Consider the following 21,265-nt stretch of genomic DNA (forward strand, 5'->3'; position numbering starts at 1 on the left):
CTTATATAGTGTTTTGAGGATGCAAAGTACAGGAGAGCCAGACAGTTAAAAAAATTGTTGTAGCCCAGTGAAAACTGTTGAAATTGAAACTGTTAGAATGAAGAATGAGCAGCAATGGTATAGATGGCTCAAACCCCCAAACAACCACCTTCACAAACAAACTTTAAGTCCAGGTAAAGACTTGAGCTAAGCAAGAGATGAGCTGTAGAGCCTATCAATGGTAGCCTCTTGATGCTTTCAGGTTTTGTGGATGTCTTTGCCTGAACATGTCTACCAGTCACACGTATAACTTTTCAGCTGTTTATAATATTCCTTTGGTTTTTATTGGTTGCAGAAAGCACAGTTTTGTCCAGGATACAGTCAACAGAGGGCAGACCAAAGTACCTACTTACATGACTAAAACCCATGTGTTCCTATGTCTTTGCAAGATCAGGTTTGCAAACATTTCTCTGATTTTATCTAACAATACAATTTGAACCAGGTTTACTAAATAACTGCAGTTTAAACACATGCTTTTGGGTATCAATGTATAAGCAGTTTAAGTCATTCTCAAAGTCAATAAATAGTTTCAACATGTTGAAATATTTTTAAACACAGCTATTATGACTCTGTTGAACCTGGCAAGAGGTGCAATTTAGGAATGCTTGTATCTGAAAGTCCTACTTGCCTAAGCTGTGTGCCCTATAGAGATCTGCTCTATACACAGGTTTCATGTTTAGCAAACACACTAATCTTAATTACTGTGTGCAAGGCTGTCTCTTAGAGTGTTAGAGGTTCCTTCTTCTTGCTAGGGAAAAGCTGCCCTCAGGTGCAGAAAGGGGTGCATGGAGGTTGCCTTGGATAGGGTGGTTCTGGGGCTGATGGGAGCAGTCATGTACAGACCCTGTACTTCTACCCTGTTTCTCATACCTTCTCTTGTATAACTCCATTTAAGTAGTACTGAAAGATTATGTACAGCACCCCTTGTTACTGGGGGAGCAGAGAAATGGGACTGAAAAGAACACACAGCCCTTTTTCTTGTGGTTTCCTATCAACACTAATATTCTTTAAATCCTGTCATCCCTCTCTATCACATCTGACCATTTATTTATTTGTGTTCTGTGTCTATCTCTAAGCTTCCTGATGTGAAACATATGAGTTCCTGAGGGCACACTAAGCCTGCTGAGGACTACTGAATACTTCAAAAGAGAAGACACTCCAAGCCTTTGGCAAAATATTTATTTCAAACCTAATGAATTGCTGTTCGTTCAGCTCCAGTGTGCCCCATGTCAGCTGCTGGAGCAGCGGTGCAGACACCAGAGCCTAGAAGAAGCAGGCAAGAAGTGGAGTTTCCATTTTGCAGTCTTAACACATAAGAGGTGAGACTGTGAACTGTTTTCCAAACTCAGTCATATTCTGCCTCTCCTTTAAACTACACAGCAGAAGAGAGCCAGGCTGCCTATACAACTCTGCCTTTTGGGGATTCTAGTTAAGATGCTCTTTTGCCTGGTGCTAGGGCCATAACAGTTAGCATGGGAAGTAAATTAGGCTTCAAATCATGTTTACACCAGTGTTTCATATAAAATGTGAATGTTCCCTTAGAGGAGGTTTGTAACTCATCAGTTAGTCTAGCTGGAAACTAATAAAAATATAAAATTTAGTAGATACGCTACAACAAAGATTGTAAACATGTAGACCAATGTATTCGAGCTTTGTTGCAGAAACAGTGCCTGATAAGTAAGACAAGTGTTCTGCCATTGATTTTAGAAGCTGATATTTATTCAGTCCTCATCCTTCTACGGAGGCATAAAGACTTGCTATGTTCAATGCCTGCCGGCAGTTACCACATTGTGGTTTCTCAGTTAAAGGAATAACAAGATGAGAAAGGGCTGCTAAAACTTTGCTATGTAAAAGCTAATTATAAATCAAGACAACATGAAAACATAAATCCATGAGCTTCTTTCTGATCTTGGACTGCTGTAACTGAGATCAGTCACCTGCTTTGTACCAGCAAACTTAAACGTGTTTGTTTATCCAAGCCACAAACTCAAATACAATATTGTGCTTCAGTGCTCACTTGAAGCCAACTGTAAAGCTGCTTGATAAAGCTTAATAGTAAAATTAAGTCAAATATTACTGTGGTGTTAATAGAGAACCTTTGGATTTTGGGTTAACCTTTAATGTTAAATATTTTTTACAAAAATCACTGATGTAAAAATACTAGGAGAAACTAACCTCCAATTCATAACCTGTTAGGACTACACCCTTGCCATGGAATTAGTGAAAATGCAGTCTACTTTTCTTTGCTTTGAAACTTAGTCCAGTAAACTTTAAAAGTATATACATATATATATATAAGTGTATAAAGAGACAGATACAGCTTTTACAAAGGGAATTGGCTAAAATGCATTGCTGATGTATCAAAAGGAATGTGACAGTTTGTTGAAGAATATCAAAGTATACTGCTAGAAAGACACAGATGCATGGGAACTGATGAAAACATGACACTAAAGATATGGTAACATTGCCATTTTCCTAAACTCGTGCCACTAAAAAGTGCCCTGAGCATGGTATATATTTAGTCACACTTCTTTTAGTCACTTTTAAGTGGTCTTTCTTCTATAGCTTATCATTTCCAAGGTCTGCAAAGCTAGTCTAGTCCTTATGTACAGTTCTGTGACTTCCAAACTTTAGCCTACTCTGCATTACACCAACAACCCATGACTAATGTGGCCTTTTGGCAACAAGGCCACCATTTCATAGGAAAAATTGGCGGAAGTTTCTTCTGTCAATCTAAGGATATCCTTTTGCAAGGAAGAATCCCATGTGAGTCTTTAAGATGAATTAGCTTAAGTTTTCCATGACTGCAACAGTTCTAAGCAGCTGCAGAAATACTAAATATATAGCTGTATTTTTGCCTTATGTATAGGGATGATTAAGGTTTCTCACTTGCTGTTTCTGGGCTAGGACAACTCTAAGGAATATCATGCAAGACATCATAAATCCTCAGTTCTACTGGAGTGGACTTGTTTAAGATGTGTCACTATTTATATAATAACTAATGGCAGAGTGATGTCTCAAACTCTTCCCTTTAATGTAAATATTTCAGCACGTTGCTTATTGTATTTAATTTCTGTTCATGCCTTACATACAGCTTTAAATAAAATCTGCTTGACATGGTTCTTGTAAAATTATGTATTAAACCATATTTTTTATGTGTAAACATGTATGAACATAAACAAATTCATATTCTGAATTATGCAAATTTATGATAGTATATAAAATTCAATGTTTTTAGCATGATTGTATGGCTCTTATCTGGGAGGCTGGGACTATAAATAATGAAGTTTCTAGTCCTATATGTAGACACCTAATGAATCAAGCTGCAAAATAACACTGTCTGGATTCCCACTCTAAGACTTGTAGTACTCTTTAATAGATATATTTATTGAGTTTTATTGACTCAATAAAGGACATGTCCTTTTTTTTACGACTGTGTCTTTTATTTAAAGATCTTTTCTAATCTAGATAGCTCCGGGTGAAAGCAATACAAGCTCTGCTCCATCTTGATTGATATTTGTCCAAAGAATTAAAACACTGAAGCAATCCTAAACTAATAGTAGTGCCATTTCTTATCTTACACCTCCTGTTTCTGAAACAGCAACTTCAGAACTATCACCTTTCACTGGGAATTTAACCAATCTCATATAAAGCTACCTGATAGATTATTTTCCTTCAGCATACTTCTCATTCACTTTGATTAAACTGTGAATTAACACATTTAAAATAACTACCCAAATTGTGGTGCTCAGGCCCTGGCACCACTGGCAGAATAATTTCTCCAGCCATTATTATGATCTACCAGATTAATTTCTCTGGTCATGGCTTGCTCCTTGCTAATATCTTCCCCCAAATGCTTGCAACTCATTCTGTGTTAAACAGCAAAAAGTATACTTCCTGCATGAACAAAGTGTATTCACCTCCCTTCATATGGATGTAAAGGAATGTACGACAAGGAGTACTGCTGCAGATAAGATGAAAGTACTTCTAGTTACAGCCTGCTGTGGCCAAAGAATGGTTACTCCTGACAAAATCAATGTTGCAGTTCCCACCAAAGGACCTTCACATTAACACTGATGGAATTAAACAGCAGAAGCATGTAGAAGTACCTTGGAGTTACAGCCTTTAACATCATCTTCTCAAAAAAGTCCTGCTTCTTCATCCCAAAGAGCAATTCAGAAATAAGTAAGGCAAGTTTACAGAACCTTGCAGAATATTTTGGCTCCTGATTTGTGGCTTAATCACAGAATTACTGCACGGTTTGGGTTGAAGAAACCTTAAAGGTCATCTAGTTCCAGCCTGCCCTGCTGTAGGCAGGGAGACCTTTCACTAAACCAGGTGGCTCAATGCCCTCTACAACCTGGCCTTCAAAACTTCCAGGGATGAGGCATCCATAACTTCTCTGGCAACCTGTGCCAGTGCCTCACCACCCTCTAAAAAATTTCTTACATCTAATTTAAACCTATCCTCCTTAAGACTAAAGCCATTACACTCTGACGTATCCTACATGCCCTTGTAAAAAGTCCCTCTCCATCTTCCTTGTAGATCTCCTACAGGTAGTGGAAGACTGCTCTAAGAACTCCCCAGAGCCTTGTCTTCTCCAGGCTGAGTCCAACTCTCTAGCCTGTGTTCATAGGAGAGGTGCTCCAGCCCTCTGGTCATTCCCATGGCCCTCCTCTGGACTTGATCCAACAGGTCCAATGTATCCTACTCTCTTGCTTCAGGACCCCTGAAGTGTGGACCAGTTGCATGGGCCTAAATGAGTCATGTCTTTCATTTCAATAAGATGACCCACACAGTTAGCTGGGTGTGTTCGCATGCCAATATTCTTTGAAATAAAAAATGAGACAGGAGAAGCAGAGTTTCAAAACACAAAATAGTGTTGCTCAGCTTTGCTCATGCTAGGTCAAGGAAATATCCTGGATCTACAACACAGACCTGGAAAAAAACACCACATGGCAAAAGTTCTTCAATATCCACAACAATCTATGTAATTATGAGAGCATCTTCCTATAGAAACGCCTTTTCTTGAAGCAGAAGAGTCCTCTGGCTGTTACCCTGTGCCTCTCAGGTTTTACACTGGTTTATTGGCAAATACCAAAATTATATATAAAGAGAGGTAAGAAATTAGTTCAAATGACAGATGAGTTTAATGAGAAACTAGATAACTCAGGAGCAGTTTTGAGAACCATTTAAACCCATACGTACTAGACCTGTAATTTTTATCTCCATTGCTTCAAATAATTTCTGAAGCTAACCAAGGCAGCAGTGCTTTTTTATAGAACAGGTTAGACAACATTTGTTGGAGATTATTCACTAAATCAACTTAACTAACCTACCCGAGGAAAAAAAGTAAGTGCCAACAAACAAAAATCAGTGCTACCTTTTGGAGCACAAAATGTTTGTCCAGGAGCTGTGTATTCAAGAGCTTGTCTGTTTTTCTAAGTGTAGTGATTGGTCTAGGAGAAGGTAACTGCTTTTCCTTACAGAGCTTGCCTTGCTTATATCATCAAACCATTGCAACCGCATCACACATAGTAAGGGAATATATTATCAATCACTGACTAGTAAGGGCGAAAGGTGAACTGTTTAGTCCAGCATTTTGTCCAGCAATCTGCCAATTTGGCACATTTTCAAGGATGTTGTGAGGTTTTTTTTTTCCCCCTTGAGATGGTAAGAGCTTATTGGGAAGGCTCGCAGGTGCCAGCTGACACTGCTCTCAGCTCTGTAGCTGTATCTGCTATGTGCAAGGGAAGGGCTCCCAGCTCCACCCCAGTCCTGCTGAATTCCTGTGGACTCACTTGGATGTTTATCCAAAGATGCTTCAGCTCTTACTCCACATTACTCTAAATCTGACTGCCTGTTGTTTTTCCTCCCTGACCTATTGCTCTAGGGATCTATACAATGCCAGGGTTAGCTATTTTAGGGGAACCTAGAGATTTTTAAGGGAACCTAGGGACATTTTAGGGATTGATGAGATCAAGAAGTTTCAGCCTGCATACTCTTAGAGACTAGAAAAACATCTCCCCCAGCTAACTAGTTAAAATATTTTTATAGTTTGGAGTGTAATCTCAGGATTGTCAGTTAGATAGACTATGATGTTCGTCTTGCAAGTATGTTTTCTGTGATTACAAATACAGACCCTGAGGCTTTTAGGAGCAACAGCAGGCAATTCATTCCAACAAGGTTATACACTTTAAATACAGAAATGTAGGGGCAGCGTAAAGTGTGGAACTCTGATAGACATTTCCACTCAGGCTTTTTCATATTCTGTGAAAGCAACTGCACTGAACAAAAATACACGCAACCTGAAACCACATCAAAAACATACACGCTCTTAATATAAAACCAGAATATTTTGTCTTGGTTTTCTACTAAACTTCCAGCCATCCCCAGTTTACTGAAATGCCTTACTGAATGTACAAGCATGTCAACCACCCTTTACAACCCGCAGTGTGGGGCATTATTGTAATTACAATAATACTATTATTATCGGATGTATGCCCTGTGTTTGCATTGTAAGGAAGGAGAACACACAAAATCAAATGCTCACACTGGGATACAAGTGACAGTAAGAAAGCAGATTATGCTGGAGATATTTATCTGCAGGTCCCTGTTGTACAGTGTCTCCCAGGATTGTTTTATTCTGCTTTGGTACTCAAAGACATCTGATATTTTCTTAGGCTGATTTGTTGGACTACTCATGCTGTATCATTTCTAAATGGCATCCTTGGCAAGTGAATGTATCTGCAGTATACACAAGATATGCTCTTCATTTTTTTTCCAATCACTCTTTAACCTTTACAGCTCCCACACACAGTCTTGTTTTATATATGCATGCAAATTTCCTAGTGGAGGAATGTAACGCTACTGGAACGCATAGTACGTTTAAGTGTTGTAAAGGAAACAAAACCCTTTCTGCACTATACAGCTTCTGTCATTAGTAACGCCAGAGCAACAGCCATCTACGAAGCTGCCGAGCCTCGGTGACGCTTCAGAGAAAGGCCCCCTGTGCACTGATCTCCGTATTCAGGCTGTTTTATTCTACCAATGGCTCAAAATTCAAGCTCGAACAGTCCGAAAGCGTGTCTGAGCCTTCAGGCATGTGAGCTAAGCCGTCGGGTGGGTCAACCCGCCGCGATGCGAGTATCTACTCAGAAGCGCTTCAGCCACCCGCTCCTCTCACACAAAATCACCGGCTTCCCAGCGCGGCTCCTCTCCTCGCTGCTGCCTGCAGCTCTGGACGAGGGCTGCCGGGAACAGGGCAAGGAACCACCACCCAAACCCTCCACCGCCTTGCTCCCTCGGGCGAGGAAAGAGGCCCGCGCAGACACACCCGCCTCGGGGCGGGGCGGGGCGGAGCGGGGGGCGGGCCGCGGCGCTGCCGCCGAGCCCCGGAGCGGGGCTGGGCTGTGCTGCCGCCGGAATTGAGCCGCCTCCTTCTTCGCTGCGAGCGGCGCCCGGGCTGCCACATCGGCACCGCCGCTGAGAGAACGCGTTTCGCAGAGGGGAGACCAGCGCGCCGGGAGATGGAGCTCCGCTGCTGCTGCTGCCGCCGCTGCCGCCCCCCGGGACTCGCGCTCCGCCAGGGCCGCCACTGCCGGGACGGAGAGCGCGGCGCTGCCGCTGCTGTCTAACTCAGGGGGGAGGCAGCTCGGAGGCCGCCGCGGACCGTCCGCCTGCCGGGCCCGCGCGGCGGCGAAGCGCGGTCCCCACCTTCCCGACCGCCCCGCTGCCGCTTCCCCGCCCCCGCCCGGCCTTCGGCTGGGCTCCGCCGCCGGCAGCCGGGCCATGGCGGGGCGATGAGGGAGCAGCCGCCCCTGCCCGCTGGCTGCCTGCGGAGGCGGGAAGCGACGGGGCTGGGCGGCTCCGCGGCGGTAGAGCAGGGCGGCGGGGTGGGGGTATGTGGGGCGCGGGGACCGCGGCGCTGCAGCTGCTCTCCCGAGCCGTGAAGCAGGCGGCGGCGCAGGGGGCCCGGCAGGACCTGGGCCGCTGGTTGTCCCGAGCCGCTGGGACGGCGGCAGGAGGCGGCGGCGGGGGTACCGTCGGCTTCGTCCCAGCAGAGGCGGCGGGAGCTGAGGGGCTGCTGCTCCGGCCATACGTGGAGCAGGGCGGGCTGCCGCCGGCGGAGCTGCTGCTCTGCCAGCTGCCCGAGGCGGGCGGCGGCGGGTCCGGGCTGGCCGAGGCCCGGGGCTGGCGCTGCTCCTGCTGCCTCCTGGGCACCTGCTGGTGCAAGAGCTGCCTCAGCGTGTGCGTTCTGGCAGCCCTCTGCTTCGCCTCGCTGGCCCTGGTGCGCCAGTACCTGCGAGACCTGGTGCTCTGGGCCGAGAGCCTGGACAGCCTGGCAGGTGTGCTGCTCTTCACCGTGGGCTTCATCATCGTGTCCTTCCCCTGCGGCTGGGGCTACATCCTGCTCAACGTGGCCGCCAGCTACCTCTATGGTTTCTGGCTGGGCATGGGGCTGATGGTGCTCGGCGTCCTTGTGGGCACTTTTGTCGCCCACGTGGTCTGCAAGCGGCTGTTGGCCCACTGGGCGCGGACCAGGATCCAGGGCAGCGAGACACTCAGTGCCATCGTCCGCGTCGTGGAGGGCGGCAGCGGCCTCAAGGTGGTGGCTCTGGCACGGCTGACCCCGATCCCCTTTGGGCTGCAGAATGCTGTCTTCGCGGTGAGTTCCCGTGTGGCCAAGGAAGAAGCTCTGGCTGGAAGGGTGGCGGCCGGTGTCAGTGGTGGAGGTTGCCTGCTTTCCCTGGAAGAAACCTTGGTTTCTTTCTTTTCTAACAGCATTAGAAGTAATATTCCCTTGCCTGCTTTTGCTAGTGGCTCTTCTGTGCTTGTGGATTGATGTCAGGTTTTCAAGGTGCCTTGTTCGGTGTCACTGTGTTAGAGCTGCTGTCTGTGTTTCAAGACCTTATTCTGATATTGGAGAGAAGCACCAGTGTGCTGGTTAGCAAAATCTGTGGAGAGCACAACAGTTTTTAAGTGCCTGTGTTTTCAAAGTGATTGGAGTGGGAGGATAAGTTGTGTTTTTAAGTGGTAATGTCAGATCTCTCTGAACTACTTAATATAATTACATTGGAAAGAAAGAAATTGACAAAATTTATCCTCTGCTTGGTGTTTGTAGGATACATGTGGCAAATCCATACGTGGTAGGTCCATGCACATCAGAGAGGCCACATATCTTGGGCAAAGTAGGACGATGTAGCTTTAGAGCTGAAAAGACTGTACACCACAGTGGTATTGAAAGTTGGTTTAAACTTTGACAGGGGGTTATTCTGGATGAGAGGGGGTTATTCTGGCTTTTCTTTCTACTTTTAAATGCCAGTAAGAGCAGCCATGTAAAATTTATAATCTTACTGTTCTCTCTGGTAATCTTAAAGGAGGGGCCCCTTTTTGAGCACCATCATGCTGATGATGGCAATTTCAGACCCTCATCTCTTCCTGATGCTTTGTCTGAAGGTTTTGGTTTTGGCTGTGTGTTATGCCTTAGTTGTGTCTGCTAACTCTGTGAAATCAAAACAAAGCAAACCAGATGGTGAAATATTTTAAGCGTTTAACAGGAAATCATAAGTTCTTTAGTGTAAGAGACCCTCTAAAACAGGGGTTTGGTCTGCCACTTTGTTACAGTATACTTTCCTTCCCCCCTTCTGCAGTCCAGGTCCTGTACCTTTCTGAAGTGCTTGCTTAATTCTGACAAAATCATCTGATTGAAATGCATAGATCACTGAATACCAATTTTTTTATTTAAGAAAAAATCCACACAATTTTTAGGGGTTAACACCCCCATCAAATATTTGAAGTTGCTATGTATAAAGCTATATATGCTGAGGCGTTCATCTCAAGAGCTGCAGTCTCTGTCCTTAAAAGCTGTAGCAACTTATAATTTCTTTTTAAGCAGGTCATTTAACTATTTCCTTGTCATTGAGAAGAAACTCAGCTGTTTTATTTCCCTATATTACTGCAGGACTGAGGAAGCTTAGACCCATGCATCTGGGAGCAGAGTCCCCCCGGAGTCAAAGTTCCCGGTGTTGCAGATGAGGTTTCTGCTGTAGTGTGACCCTCCTAAAGTGGGGAGAGCTGTTGTGCTCCAGTTGTTCACAGCTTCTGGATGTCACTTGAAGTAGTTAGCAGATGTAGAGTAGTATTGAATCTTGAGAACTGGCCAGAGAATTACTGGGTTAAAAAGATTTCCTTCCTGGCAAACCATTTGGTTGGAAACACAATTGAGCAGAGCATTCAGCCCAGTGCAATATTAAAATGATGCTGTAAATCAGCATTTTGTATTCTCTGAGTACTGCAAGCTAAATAATTTTCTTTCCAAGGGGAAGGTTTCAGTGTTAAAATAACAGATAGGAAATGAAATGAAACCAGATTCTTGATATGCCAAGTACCTTGGATATTCCCTGCTAAAACTACTTTGGGTTACGTTTATTACTCTGGATTTACTACTGCACAGCATAGTCAAAGCACAATGTGTTCAAATTTTAACTGAGAACGTTTAATATGAACTGCTAGATAACTGAAAATTAAAGAAGTTGCATGCAAATCTGGGAATTCGGGGCAGTTTCTCGCTGTTAGTCAAGTGTAAACTATGTATATAATACAAAATTCTACCTGCACAGGTCAAGTTGTTAATTTCTTTGAAATCTGATTTATTTGAAAAGTTAAAATTGCAACGGGTTTTGGGGTGCCCTAACCATTTATCCATTCCCCATCCCAGCAGCTTTAGAATGAATTTGAAAAGGATTGCTCTTAATAGTGGAGAAGAGACCAGTGGTCTTAAGAAAACCTATGCATCTTTAATTTTCCAGCAGTCTGGTCTGTGTGCATACGTATAAGTAAACGGGAGATACTGAGAATGCTTAAATGCGAGGGAAGGGAGGAAGTGACACATGAAGTCCAGGGCAGAACATAACCTTGATGTGGGAGTGGTCATCTGCAGAGCTGGGATTAATGGATTTCCACAAGTATTTATTCAGTGGTGTGTACCACCTGCGGAGGGGATTGAGGAGGTTGAATTGCCAGGGAGTGTACAGTAGAGAGGAAGAGCTTCCTATCATTTGGCAAGTGATGGGATTATATTAGCTGAAACAGCACAAGAGGAAAATTAACACAAGTTCCTTAGTCTTTCACCAGCCAGACATAAGCATCTTGTTTAAGTTCATTCTGCTGCTCTTTGGGAAAGTGCTGATAGTAGGAGCAGTAGGGTAATGCATTTACTTGCCTTTATGAAGACCTAGAAACTTGTTAACTGAAAGCATGTTCGTATTTCTCTTTGAGTGGGTATTGTTTAATTGTTGCTTCTGTGATGCGAGGTTGGCCTCAGTTGCTGGGGTGGGCTGATAGCTGTTACTGGTGTGTTTGCCCACCCACAGCCGTCTTCCCTTGGCAACTCTTGAGTGCTTTGAAGGCAGGTCCGTAAGGAGCCGTGGTATGCAGGTTATCACCTCCTTCTTACTAGTAGCCCCCTGGAGCAAGGTTTGTGCAAACTGATTATTTGTAGTGCCAGGTGTAGGTTAGATCAGAATTTATCTTTCTTTATTTCTTCTCCTCTTTGAGAGGAGTATCACGTGTATGAAATAATCTGTCTAAAAAAAGAAATCTAGAGTGTCCAAGTGAACATCTCTGGTTCTAGAAACACACAACGTGAAATCAGATGTGAAGAAATGGTACCTGCTTTGCAAGAACAGGCAGGTTGCTTACTCTGCTTCTTGAAAAGTTGATAGCTATTTTTTGTCTTGTTTTTTGTTTACTACTTGGTGGCATTGCAGGTTTTATTCTTCCCCCCTCTCACAGCACATTGAACCTCAACCCCCACCCCAAGGAAATAAAAGAGCATCAACACTGTCCTTTGTACTCAGTTGCTAGGCCTACCAGATCTGAAACACACAGGTTTGTAAGCTGAGGGGAGAGAAATCTACTGCAGTCCCTAAAGGCATGTGAAACCCCCAACAAAGTCCCGACACAAGCATTTATTCTTTGATAGTACTGAACCAAAGTTGTGAGCTGCAAAGACTACAGAGAAATTTTACCAGACAAAGCCTGTCCAAGGCTTACTGGGACATTTTCTGGCTAATAGTCTTGTTACCAGAGCAGTTAGGTAGTTCTTAATTTCATTTAAATATGTCAGTTAGGCCCATAACACAGTTATATCCATGCACACTTTGGGATTTCACTGTTAATTTTTCCTGGCTTGAGCTTTCACTAGAAATGGAGTTTTGGTAGCTTCTGCCTGGCAGAAGCTGTGTTTGGTCACACAGACCCCAGTCCAGCAGGTTTGTAGAATAAGTCAAGTTCATTAAAGGAAAGAAATGGAAAGCTGTAAGTTCTATTGCAGATTTCTTTGCTTTTTTAGGCAGGGACACTGTTCACCTCTTGTGCCTGCTGGGGGAAAGAATACTACTGTAGGTCTAAGCCTTGCAAACCAGTGGTTAAAAGGGCACCTACAAGATTGCACCCTGCTTTCCCTAGCTTTCATTTTAATGGAAGCACAGGTTGCAGTTCAGTGTGTTCATTGGCAGCCTCTCCTTTGGAGCCTCTTTCATGGCTCAGGAGGTCCAGTTGCTTCAGGACAAATCCAGGTGTGCATATGTGTTGCTCTGCAACCAAAGTGTCCTTAATGTGTGTTCAGAAATGAGAGAGGTGCCTGGGAGCATTAAAACAATCTTTGGGAAGTTTCCCAGCTCCATTACATGTAATGACAATGCCCTACTTAGCAAATCTTGCCTCAGCATTAGTATTTCAGAGACTTTTAATAGCAGCTCCTTCATTCCCTTGGCAATATGTTAAATTTTGGTTGTGCATTCTTACTGCATGGCCCAAATTACTATTCTGTTCAGGGGGAAATAAAAAAAGTTTCAAAGCATTGGTCAAATTAAGTTTTGACATAATTGGAGAGGGACTTTTACAAGGGCATGCAGGGATAGGAGAAAGTGTAGTGGCTTTAAACTTAAGGAGGATAGATTTAGATTAGATGTGAGGAAGAAATTCTTTACTGTGAGGGTGGTGAGGCATTGTTAACAGGTTGCCCAGGAAGTTGTGGATGCCTCTTCCCTGGCAGTGTTCAAGGCCGGTTTGGATGGGGCTGTGAGCAACCTGGTCTAAGTGTAAGGTGTCCCTGTCCATGGCAAGGGGTTGGAACTAGATGACCTTTAAGGTCTAAGCATTCTGTGATTCTATGAATTATGTAGAGCTTTTTCATTATAAACCTAAATTAATCTTGTGTAGAGAGGAACTGTGTTATTTGCGCTGCTGGTGTATATTTCAGTCTGTGGGAAGAAGAGTTTGCGGCATGACGTTTTGATTTGAGTTACTGGATCTTGTTCCAGTGAATCAATCTTTACGCTTCAGTGCATTTGCCTCCTCCATTGCCCTTCCTTCCTCCCCAAAACTTTCCACTGATGGTGCTTAGAGCTTTAAGAACTCAGCACTGTGACTTTCATAGTAACCAAAGTTTATTTTAAGAATAGCATGATGAAATGAGTAACTTTGCTGCTATTCTCTTGTCTTTGACATTGTACAGAACTGTCAAGGTCAATAATTTCCGTGTAGGCTCCCAGTGTTAGGGGCTGTTCTTAATTAGAACTTGTTTTATGACTATGTGATATACTGAATTGTCTGGAAAATTCCTTAGCCTGCTTCTTTCAGAATCACCCTTTTTGTACTCGTTTTTAACCTGTAGTTTTCTCCTGTTTCTGGTTTTCTGAGTAAATATCCTTTGGCCTCTTGGTTCTTTCATTTAATATTTCCTAATGGCTGATGATACTAATTTAGCTAGTACTGTGTATTTTTTCCCATGTAAACTGTCCACATATTGGCTGAGAACAGAAATTTCAGCAAAGAGAGGAAAATATTTTGATGTATTGTTAGTGTTTTTTTCCAGAGAAATTAACAAAAGCCGTAACTGTGTACTAAGTAATGAAAGTGTGATGTAAAACATCTTGGGTAGAGATTCTTAATGATACCCATATATCTCAGGGCAGATACAGATAAATATCACTGATGGAGATCACTGACAGATACATGTATCTGGATGAGATATATAACTTCCTTTGCAGAGGCCAATTGTATCTGCTGCTCTGTTTACCTAGATATTTAATACAAAAACATTTTAAGCAATTGCCTCTTATCAGTTGCCATATGTGTAAAATGCAAAGCAAATAGGCTTTTGCTTTAGACTGTCACATTTGATAAAGTAATTTCTTCCTGCAGGCAAATGCTCATAAATTATAGGCCTCTGTTCAACATGAAGAAATAAACATCTTGAATGAACAGTGAAATTGCATCCTTAGTTAATGACTTCTGCACAGAGATGTTTTGTACAGTAAGGTGAAACAAAATAAAACCTAAGAACTTTTAAAAGGCTGGATGAAAACTAGCCCTGTACTATTTTGACTCACACACATTAGAAACTTTCAGTGAAGGAATGTGAGAAATTCTTTCATTATTTTGCATGGGAGTGGCAGTCTGGCTGTTTGTGCACATAGACTGTGTTGGAACTGTGCTCCATTTCTTATGCTCTCTTTTACTCAGATTACAGATTTGTCACTACCCAACTACCTGATGGCTTCCTCAGTTGGACTGCTTCCTACTCAGCTCCTGAACTCATACTTGGGCACTACCTTGCGCACCATGGAGGATGTGATTGCAGAACAAAGTGTTAGTGGCTATTTTATATTTAGTTTACAGGTAAGTTAAAAGAATAGCTTTCATAGACCTTGGTACCAATAATGTCAGTTTCTTTATGACTCCTTGGGTAAGCAGTTACTCTTGGCAACAATCATCTTTTTGAGTTGGTTTTTTTTTTTTTTTCTGTATCCCCCTGATTTCTCACCCATCTACTGTACCAGTGGGATTCAAAGCAGAATCTTTCTTCTGGAGACAGTAGACAAGTTTCCTTCCTGTAGCTTTTTCTCCTCAAATCATTCAGTCTCTGCTTTGGAATGCATACAGGAATGTGTGAGACACAGATTTGTCTTTCACATCGTACATCCTCAAGTAAAAGGTGTGTGTTGCAGTTGGTTTGGGGGGAAATGCATGTCTTGGGGGTTAAGAACTGTTCTCTGTTGGCATAACAGATCCCTAGTCTGAGATAACTGACCTTGTACAGGCTGAGCCAAGTGAATATGGCATGTGGTATTGAAAAGTAGTGGATATTAAAAAGTGTTTGTAACCGTTTTTGGTATTTTCAGTGGATTATGTAAAGCTGAGCTGGCGTTTCTTTTTTTGCAGCCTTATTTACTGCTAGGTACCCAGAGATACTAGTTTCCAGTGTACTGTTTTCTTCTGATTTTGTTCTGTTAGCAAAGTTTTATTCTCTCATACCTTATATGATGCAAGCAGAACTTGCTCAGTGTTCTCTTTTCTGCCACAGTTTTGTCAAGTTTTCTTCTTTTGCCCTCTGTGGTAATCTGATGGATTTTAGTTGTGTCAGTTCCCTGCTACACAAAATCCCATGTGCCACCAGCTGTGAAGTAGCATGTTCAGGGTGCATGGACCCAACATGTGTGCAGTGGTCACTGTAAGCACTGAACACTCCCAATTTTTGCATAGGTATTCAGGATAGAAAGTGTTGTAGAAATAATATTTTCCTAAAGCCAACATCAGAATATCCTAATTTTTCAAGTGAGTAAATTCATAAGTATATAGTGCCTTTACGTAAGCTTAGCTGATGAAATAATTTGTCAGTAAATCTTTGGGGTAAGTGTTAAGTCTGAGACTATTACAAGCATAGAGGTCATGAGTATTTCAGAAACAGATTATATACTAAAACCTCCTCTCACAGTGTCAGTACTTCAGGGTATGTTTGGCTGGCAGTTACTGTGTTTTGCAGACTTTGGTACTGCAGTCATTTATCTTCCTCTGTTTTTACAATTGTAAAGCTGATGTTTTAACAATGCTGAGTTGTAAAACTAAGTCTAGGAGGGCCATTTTAATACTCCTTCCTTCCCAACTTTTGTGTTCTTAAATGGAACATTTAATGTATAGGCTTCATAGAGCAGGGTTATGAGTATTAAAATGCCTTTTAAAATGTGGGGTAAATAGATCAAGGATAAAATAAATGGATACTTGATAATCTTTCGTTTTAGTTGTGAAATGTTATTTCCAGACTAGTAGACTAGATATGCAGAGTAGATATGCTAGCAACAAAGCTAGCATATCAGAACATAGCCATTATGTCATCATTATTTATCTAGGGAACTAGGCTACTGGTAGTAATATTTCTAAAACCAGTAAAATTTAAATATTTGGATAAGCTTTTAGAATAGGATTTTTACTATGTATTCAGAATTTTGTCTTCATAGTCTCCTTTTGACTCCTACATTGGCCAGCTTTTGAACTGTATAATTTGAATTAGTGAGAAACATCTTTTTTTCACCACAGGGATAGGCGAAGTGGTGAAACCTTTATCCTTGGAAGTTTTCAGCACCTGACTGGACAAAAGTGCTGAGCAGCCTGGTCTGATGTTCCAGCCAACCCTGCTCTGAGCAGCAGGTTGGGCTAGAGACTGCCACAATTCTCCTCTGACTGTACTTGTGAATCATCTTACTTGGGGATATTCTAGCATCTTTTATGCCATGCCAGCAGATGTTTTAAGTGGTAGTCCTCAAAGAAAACATAGCCTTACCAATTAATAATGAAGTTCAGATGTTTGACTCAAACCTTTAGGTTCTGTTATAAACAATACAACCTTTGTTCAGTGTTTTTGGAGGTTTTGTTTGTTTGTTTATTTGTTGTAAAGTTGGAGACTAGTTTCATAAAATATTCTTTAAAAAGGCAAAGCAGTTCTTTCAAAGGCACTCTCACTGTGAGACAGCTTGATTTTTATTTAAAGACATTATTATTTTTCTTAAGGAGGATCTCATTTGTAGAGCTTAACTGATGTTTTATTGAAACCAGAGGCTTCCTCTGGGGAGTGCAGTGCATGCTGTTGTCATTGAATGAGTAATTTCTAAGAAAAAATTGTCCAGGTTTATTCCTGACAATAGTTGTGGTGGAAGTTTAAAATTCTTAGTAGTAAAACAAAGAGCAAAACCCTGAACAAAACCCTAGTTTTGGACAATATTTTCTTCTTAAAACAAACAAAACCCACACCACCAATGTTCTGTCCCCCTCCCCGCGCCATCGTCTAGAAGCCAAGTTCTTCCCATACAGACTGCTGTAAGTTGCTCAGTCGTGTTTAGTTGTTATAGCCCAGAAGCACAGTGATAATGCTGCTCTCTGCACTCTTCCACACCAGAGGGGCAAGGACAAGAAGCTTTATTTCCTTTCATCTGCATTATCCCCTGTCTGTTAATTTGCAAGTTGCAGATGCCCAGTACAATTTTGATCCATTATTCACTTGGTACATGGGAAAAGAGCCCTTTTGACTGACAGAAATACACCATGTTGTTTCTTCGTGGAAGTATTTTTGCCAAGAGAGAAAGTGAAGGGATTGTTTTTTAAGAAGTATTTGGATGTCAATGGAAACAAAAAAAAACATATTTTCAATTTGTATCAATATTTGAGGTCCATGTAATGTCTATGTTCTGATATGCTGTTATGTTGTTAGCATGTGTAGATTTAGAGCTGCTCACTGACCAAGTCCATCTCCTACCTGATGTCTTGACATGGAGTCAACAGATGCCTCCATGAATCTTCGCATCAGTGCCTTTTTTTTTGTTCCGAACAGTTGGTTTGTATTCATGCTTGCAGTTTATGTAGCCTACAACAGTCTTTCTTGGTTTTTTTGCAGATTATCATAAGCATAGGACTCATGTTTTATGTTGTTCACCGAGCTCAAGTGGAACTGAATGCAGCTATTGTAGCGTGTGAAATAGAAATGAAGACATCTCTTGTTAAAGACAGTCAACCAAGCATCAGTGGTTCAACCACATACTGCAACAAAAGGACAGTAGCGTTCTCTGGAGGAGGTGTCAATATTGTGTGATTTCAAGTATTAATAGAGTAAGGTTTTGTGAACCTAAGCTATTGCCTAGAAATACCTATGGACAATTCAACTAGTTTAAAAGAAAAAGAATAATAATTTACCAGTGGTTACAGGTTGTACTGTGGCACAAACCAACCGATCAGCTCTTCAATTGCACATGGGGTGACTTCTAGCAAGGAAAGAAAGATAGCGAAGTAACTCAAGATGTAAATGCAAATTTGGCTGCACCTTTGGTCATTTATTATGCCTGTCATGGCCTGTAGTCTGCACTTTAGGTTTTTTTTTCCTTTGCTCCTGTAAACTGAGAAATGCTTCTATAAACTGAGAAAAGTAGCACAGAGGTAAATATTTTTCTGCTTAGTATTATTTATAAGGCTGAATAATTATATGCAGTAGAATTTTATTACTGATAAAGATGAATGAGAAAGTATGCAATTCAGTGTATTTTATTCTTGAATGTGCTTTTGCTTTGGAATTGCTTCCAGAACTTGGAGTGTATTATTTAGCTAATGATGGGACCATTTGGCTTTTCCTTCATTTTTGGGTCAAAAAACCCCCAAAACAAAAGCCCTATACAAAGTTTTGATTGAATGTATTTTTGTAAGTCATTAAAAATGTCACAGAGCCATGCATACATATTCATACAAGCTTAAATCCTACGTTGTGGGACTGAAGTGCTCTTAAATAACATTTTAAGTTACACTGTGTAATATGCAAAGTAAAAGGGAAAATACATAAATTATAATAGATTGCAATGACTAATTGAAAGAGACTTCATGACCTAAATGTTGCATTGGTTTTGCCACTTTGGTGATTGTAACAAAGGGCTGTTCCATGTAAGTCCTATTTGTAGTATTTTTAATTGTTAAACGGAGGGCGTTTTTCAACTCTAATGACTGCTCGTAATAGTGCTTCCAGAACAGGGAGCTAAATCCCTCCTTTAAACAGAATGATGGGATACTGGCAGTACTTATTCTACATGAAGGTGGCCTTTATTTTGTAAATGAATCCTTCCCCGCCTCCCCCCGCTTTAAAAATTCACTTTGGTTGGCATGTTTTTTTCTAAAAGTTTAACTTTTTTTTTTTTTAAAGGATGCAATCTATTATAAACTTCATCAGCATGAAGAAATGAAAACTAGAGGTTCTCCTAGGAAAAATAAATAATCCAGTAAGGGAGGAGGACAGTAATGTCTCTGAGACTCAGGAATTCTGACTCCTTTTTTGCAAGATAACACTGTATTGGATAATGCTTCTTTTACGTGTGCTGTGGACTGTTTTTCACTGAGTTTGAGTAGACCGGTTAACCCGATAGTAATTTGTGTGTGTGTGTGTGTGTGTGTGTGTGTGTGTGTGTGTGTGTGTGTGTGTGTGTAAAAGGAAAACAACAATAATGCCTGAAGGTGATGTTCTGTATGTGTGAATTTCATGTAGATATACATACCAAGGTTTAATTGCTCTAACACACACAAGTCATCTGATACAAAAAGTGACATATTGCCTATTTTGTAGTTATTTTGCGTGTTTGTAAGGATGCTTTCAGTCTTCCAAGGTTTGTGTTACCTTCTAACAGTATGATTTTGCCTCCTTTTTGTAAGGCTGTTTATAGGGTCCAGGCAGTTTTCATTGTGTTGAGAATAGCAAGCCTTCAGGGTTGTTGGGAAGCAGAGATTTGATAGCCTCTAGCAGTCTTACTGTGAGGATGTATGGTACTCACGTAACTTGGCATCTGCGCCTTCCCTGATAGTGGAAGTTCAGTTTTATTCTTTAAATATGTATCCTTTGCAGACTGCTGTTCTTGGGCCTTGAGACCTAAAGAACTGAACTATTTAAATGAAACAACAAAGTTCAGATTGTCTCCTTTTTGCTGGTTTGGGGTTTGGGGTTTTGTTTGATTGGTGTGTTTTTGAAAAGGCGATCTGTGTATACCTGGAAGTGTTCATTTACACATCTCTGCCTCTGACAGCTCCTGTGTGAAAACAAGAGAGCCAGATAACTCTTTGATGGCGTTATTTGTCATCATAATAGAATTGAGCCCTTTCTTAACTAAAAGTTGGTTGGTTTTTTGCTTTTTTGTTTGTTTGTTTCTTGGAAAGAACAATCCATCAGTAAATGAACTGATCTGAACTTTGCTCCATCTTGCCAAATCAACAGTATTTCGAAGAGGGTATCTCTCTCTTTGCATTTTTTAACTAACTTCAGGTTGTGTTGATTGTTTGAGAACATTTCCCGATTACGTATTTTGAAGTGCTTTTATTTCCATCACATTTTGTAACCAGAGTAACTTCACTATGTGAACACTTTTGTAGTATGGAATTAGTTCTTAAGACTTTTGCATTTTGCTTGATACTTGTAATATTTGTGTACAAGTTAATGGGAAATGTGCATTAAAAGGAATTTTTCTGTACCATGCCAATCATAATTTTATACAATAAATTCACTGAAATTTCTTTAAAGGAATATGTATTAAATGCTTAAGTTGCTATGAAGAATTTTGGAAGAAGGTTGGAAGGAGCTGTTGTCTACATATGCATGCAAAGGTAGTTGTCTGCATTGAAGGAGTAACAAGTTAGTACGTAAGGCTGATTTCTGGGAAGGGGGAGTTCCAAGGGAAAGATACTTGATTTTTATTAAATTTTAAAATTCATGCTTAATTCTGTTAAATACTTTGGCGGTTAGGTACTTGTAGCTGCCTTTTTGATAGAAGAATTAACCACAGGGGTGTTTATGAGAAATGTGCTACCAAACCAAAAGGCAGCTGTTATTTTTGAATGTACAAGTAATGCGATTTTTTTGGTTTTCTTTTGGATGGTCTCCCTAACTAGTGCATTTGAAAGGAAAAAGGGTATTAATCCAATTTAAGTATTGTGGCAAATGAGCTTCATGAATATTTTCTGAGTTGCCATGATGGTGAAATTTCTACATCTCGTACACAAAATGTACCTAAATTGCAGGTCATTCATACAGAAGAAGGAATCTCAGCTGCGCAGCACCAGTTTTTCTTCCTCTTCCTTGTGGTAAGTGCAACTGTAATAAATTTGTCAAAAGTTCACGTTATACAAAGCACCTGGGAGGAAAACTGTTTTTTTTTTGTCCAAGAGCTTTATGTACTATTTTCACACTGATTATTGCACAAGAACTTCAAGAAGCATTGCTGAGGTGAGGTTCAAGTATGGAAAAATTCCTCTTCCATGGTGTGTGGCTAGTTTCACATATTGGATCCTTTGTATTTGTTTTAGTTTTCTGCCCGAGGCTGGTATGATACGGACTTTGACTGGCCAAGCTTACTGGGGTCATCTG

General features: G+C 41.4%; 2 protein-coding genes and 1 long non-coding RNA gene across 3 annotated transcripts; all 3 read left to right on the forward strand.

Annotated features, from left to right (window-relative positions):
• The first annotated feature begins 6,134 nt into the window (after positions 1-6,134).
• LOC133208726 (WAS/WASL-interacting protein family member 2-like) lies at positions 6,135-7,845 on the forward strand. Its single transcript, XM_061346815.1, is given in 3 exon segments — positions 6,135-6,152; positions 7,247-7,481; positions 7,484-7,845. Coding segments are annotated over 3 exon segments (615 nt in total).
• Positions 7,846-7,942: 97 nt separating this feature from the next.
• TMEM64 (transmembrane protein 64) lies at positions 7,943-18,535 on the forward strand. Its single transcript, XM_061346796.1, has 3 exons — positions 7,943-8,707; positions 14,572-14,727; positions 17,774-18,535. Exons 1-3 carry the CDS (start codon positions 7,943-7,945, stop codon positions 17,966-17,968), a joined length of 1,116 nt encoding a protein of 371 aa, XP_061202780.1. The 3' UTR covers positions 17,969-18,535.
• Positions 18,536-19,001: 466 nt separating this feature from the next.
• Positions 19,002-20,425, forward strand: LOC133208715 (uncharacterized). The gene is made up of 2 exons (XR_009724500.1): positions 19,002-19,300; positions 19,346-20,425. It is a non-coding gene; the product is annotated as an uncharacterized LOC133208715 (long non-coding RNA).
• The last annotated feature ends 840 nt before the right edge of the window (positions 20,426-21,265 follow it).

This window comes from Neopsephotus bourkii, unplaced genomic scaffold, assembly GCF_033783945.1.
Source record: "Neopsephotus bourkii isolate Nb327-2 ecotype Australia unplaced genomic scaffold, CSIRO-AGI_Nbou_v1 NB_275, whole genome shotgun sequence".
NCBI classification, from domain to species: Eukaryota; Metazoa; Chordata; class Aves; order Psittaciformes; family Psittacidae; genus Neopsephotus; species Neopsephotus bourkii.

What these genes read in the sequence shown, in the direction of transcription:
- TMEM64 (XM_061346796.1), top strand. Translation starts at nt 7,943, where the DNA reads ATGTGGGGCGCGGGGACCGCGGCGCTGCAGCTGCTCTCCCGAGCCGTG. An exon ending in TGCAGAATGCTGTCTTCGCG is followed by an intron (nt 8,708 to 14,571) that starts GTGAGTTCCCGT and finishes TCTTTTACTCAG; the next exon opens with ATTACAGATTTGTCACTACC. An exon ending in ATTTTATATTTAGTTTACAG is followed by an intron (nt 14,728 to 17,773) that starts GTAAGTTAAAAG and finishes GTTTTTTTGCAG; the next exon opens with ATTATCATAAGCATAGGACT.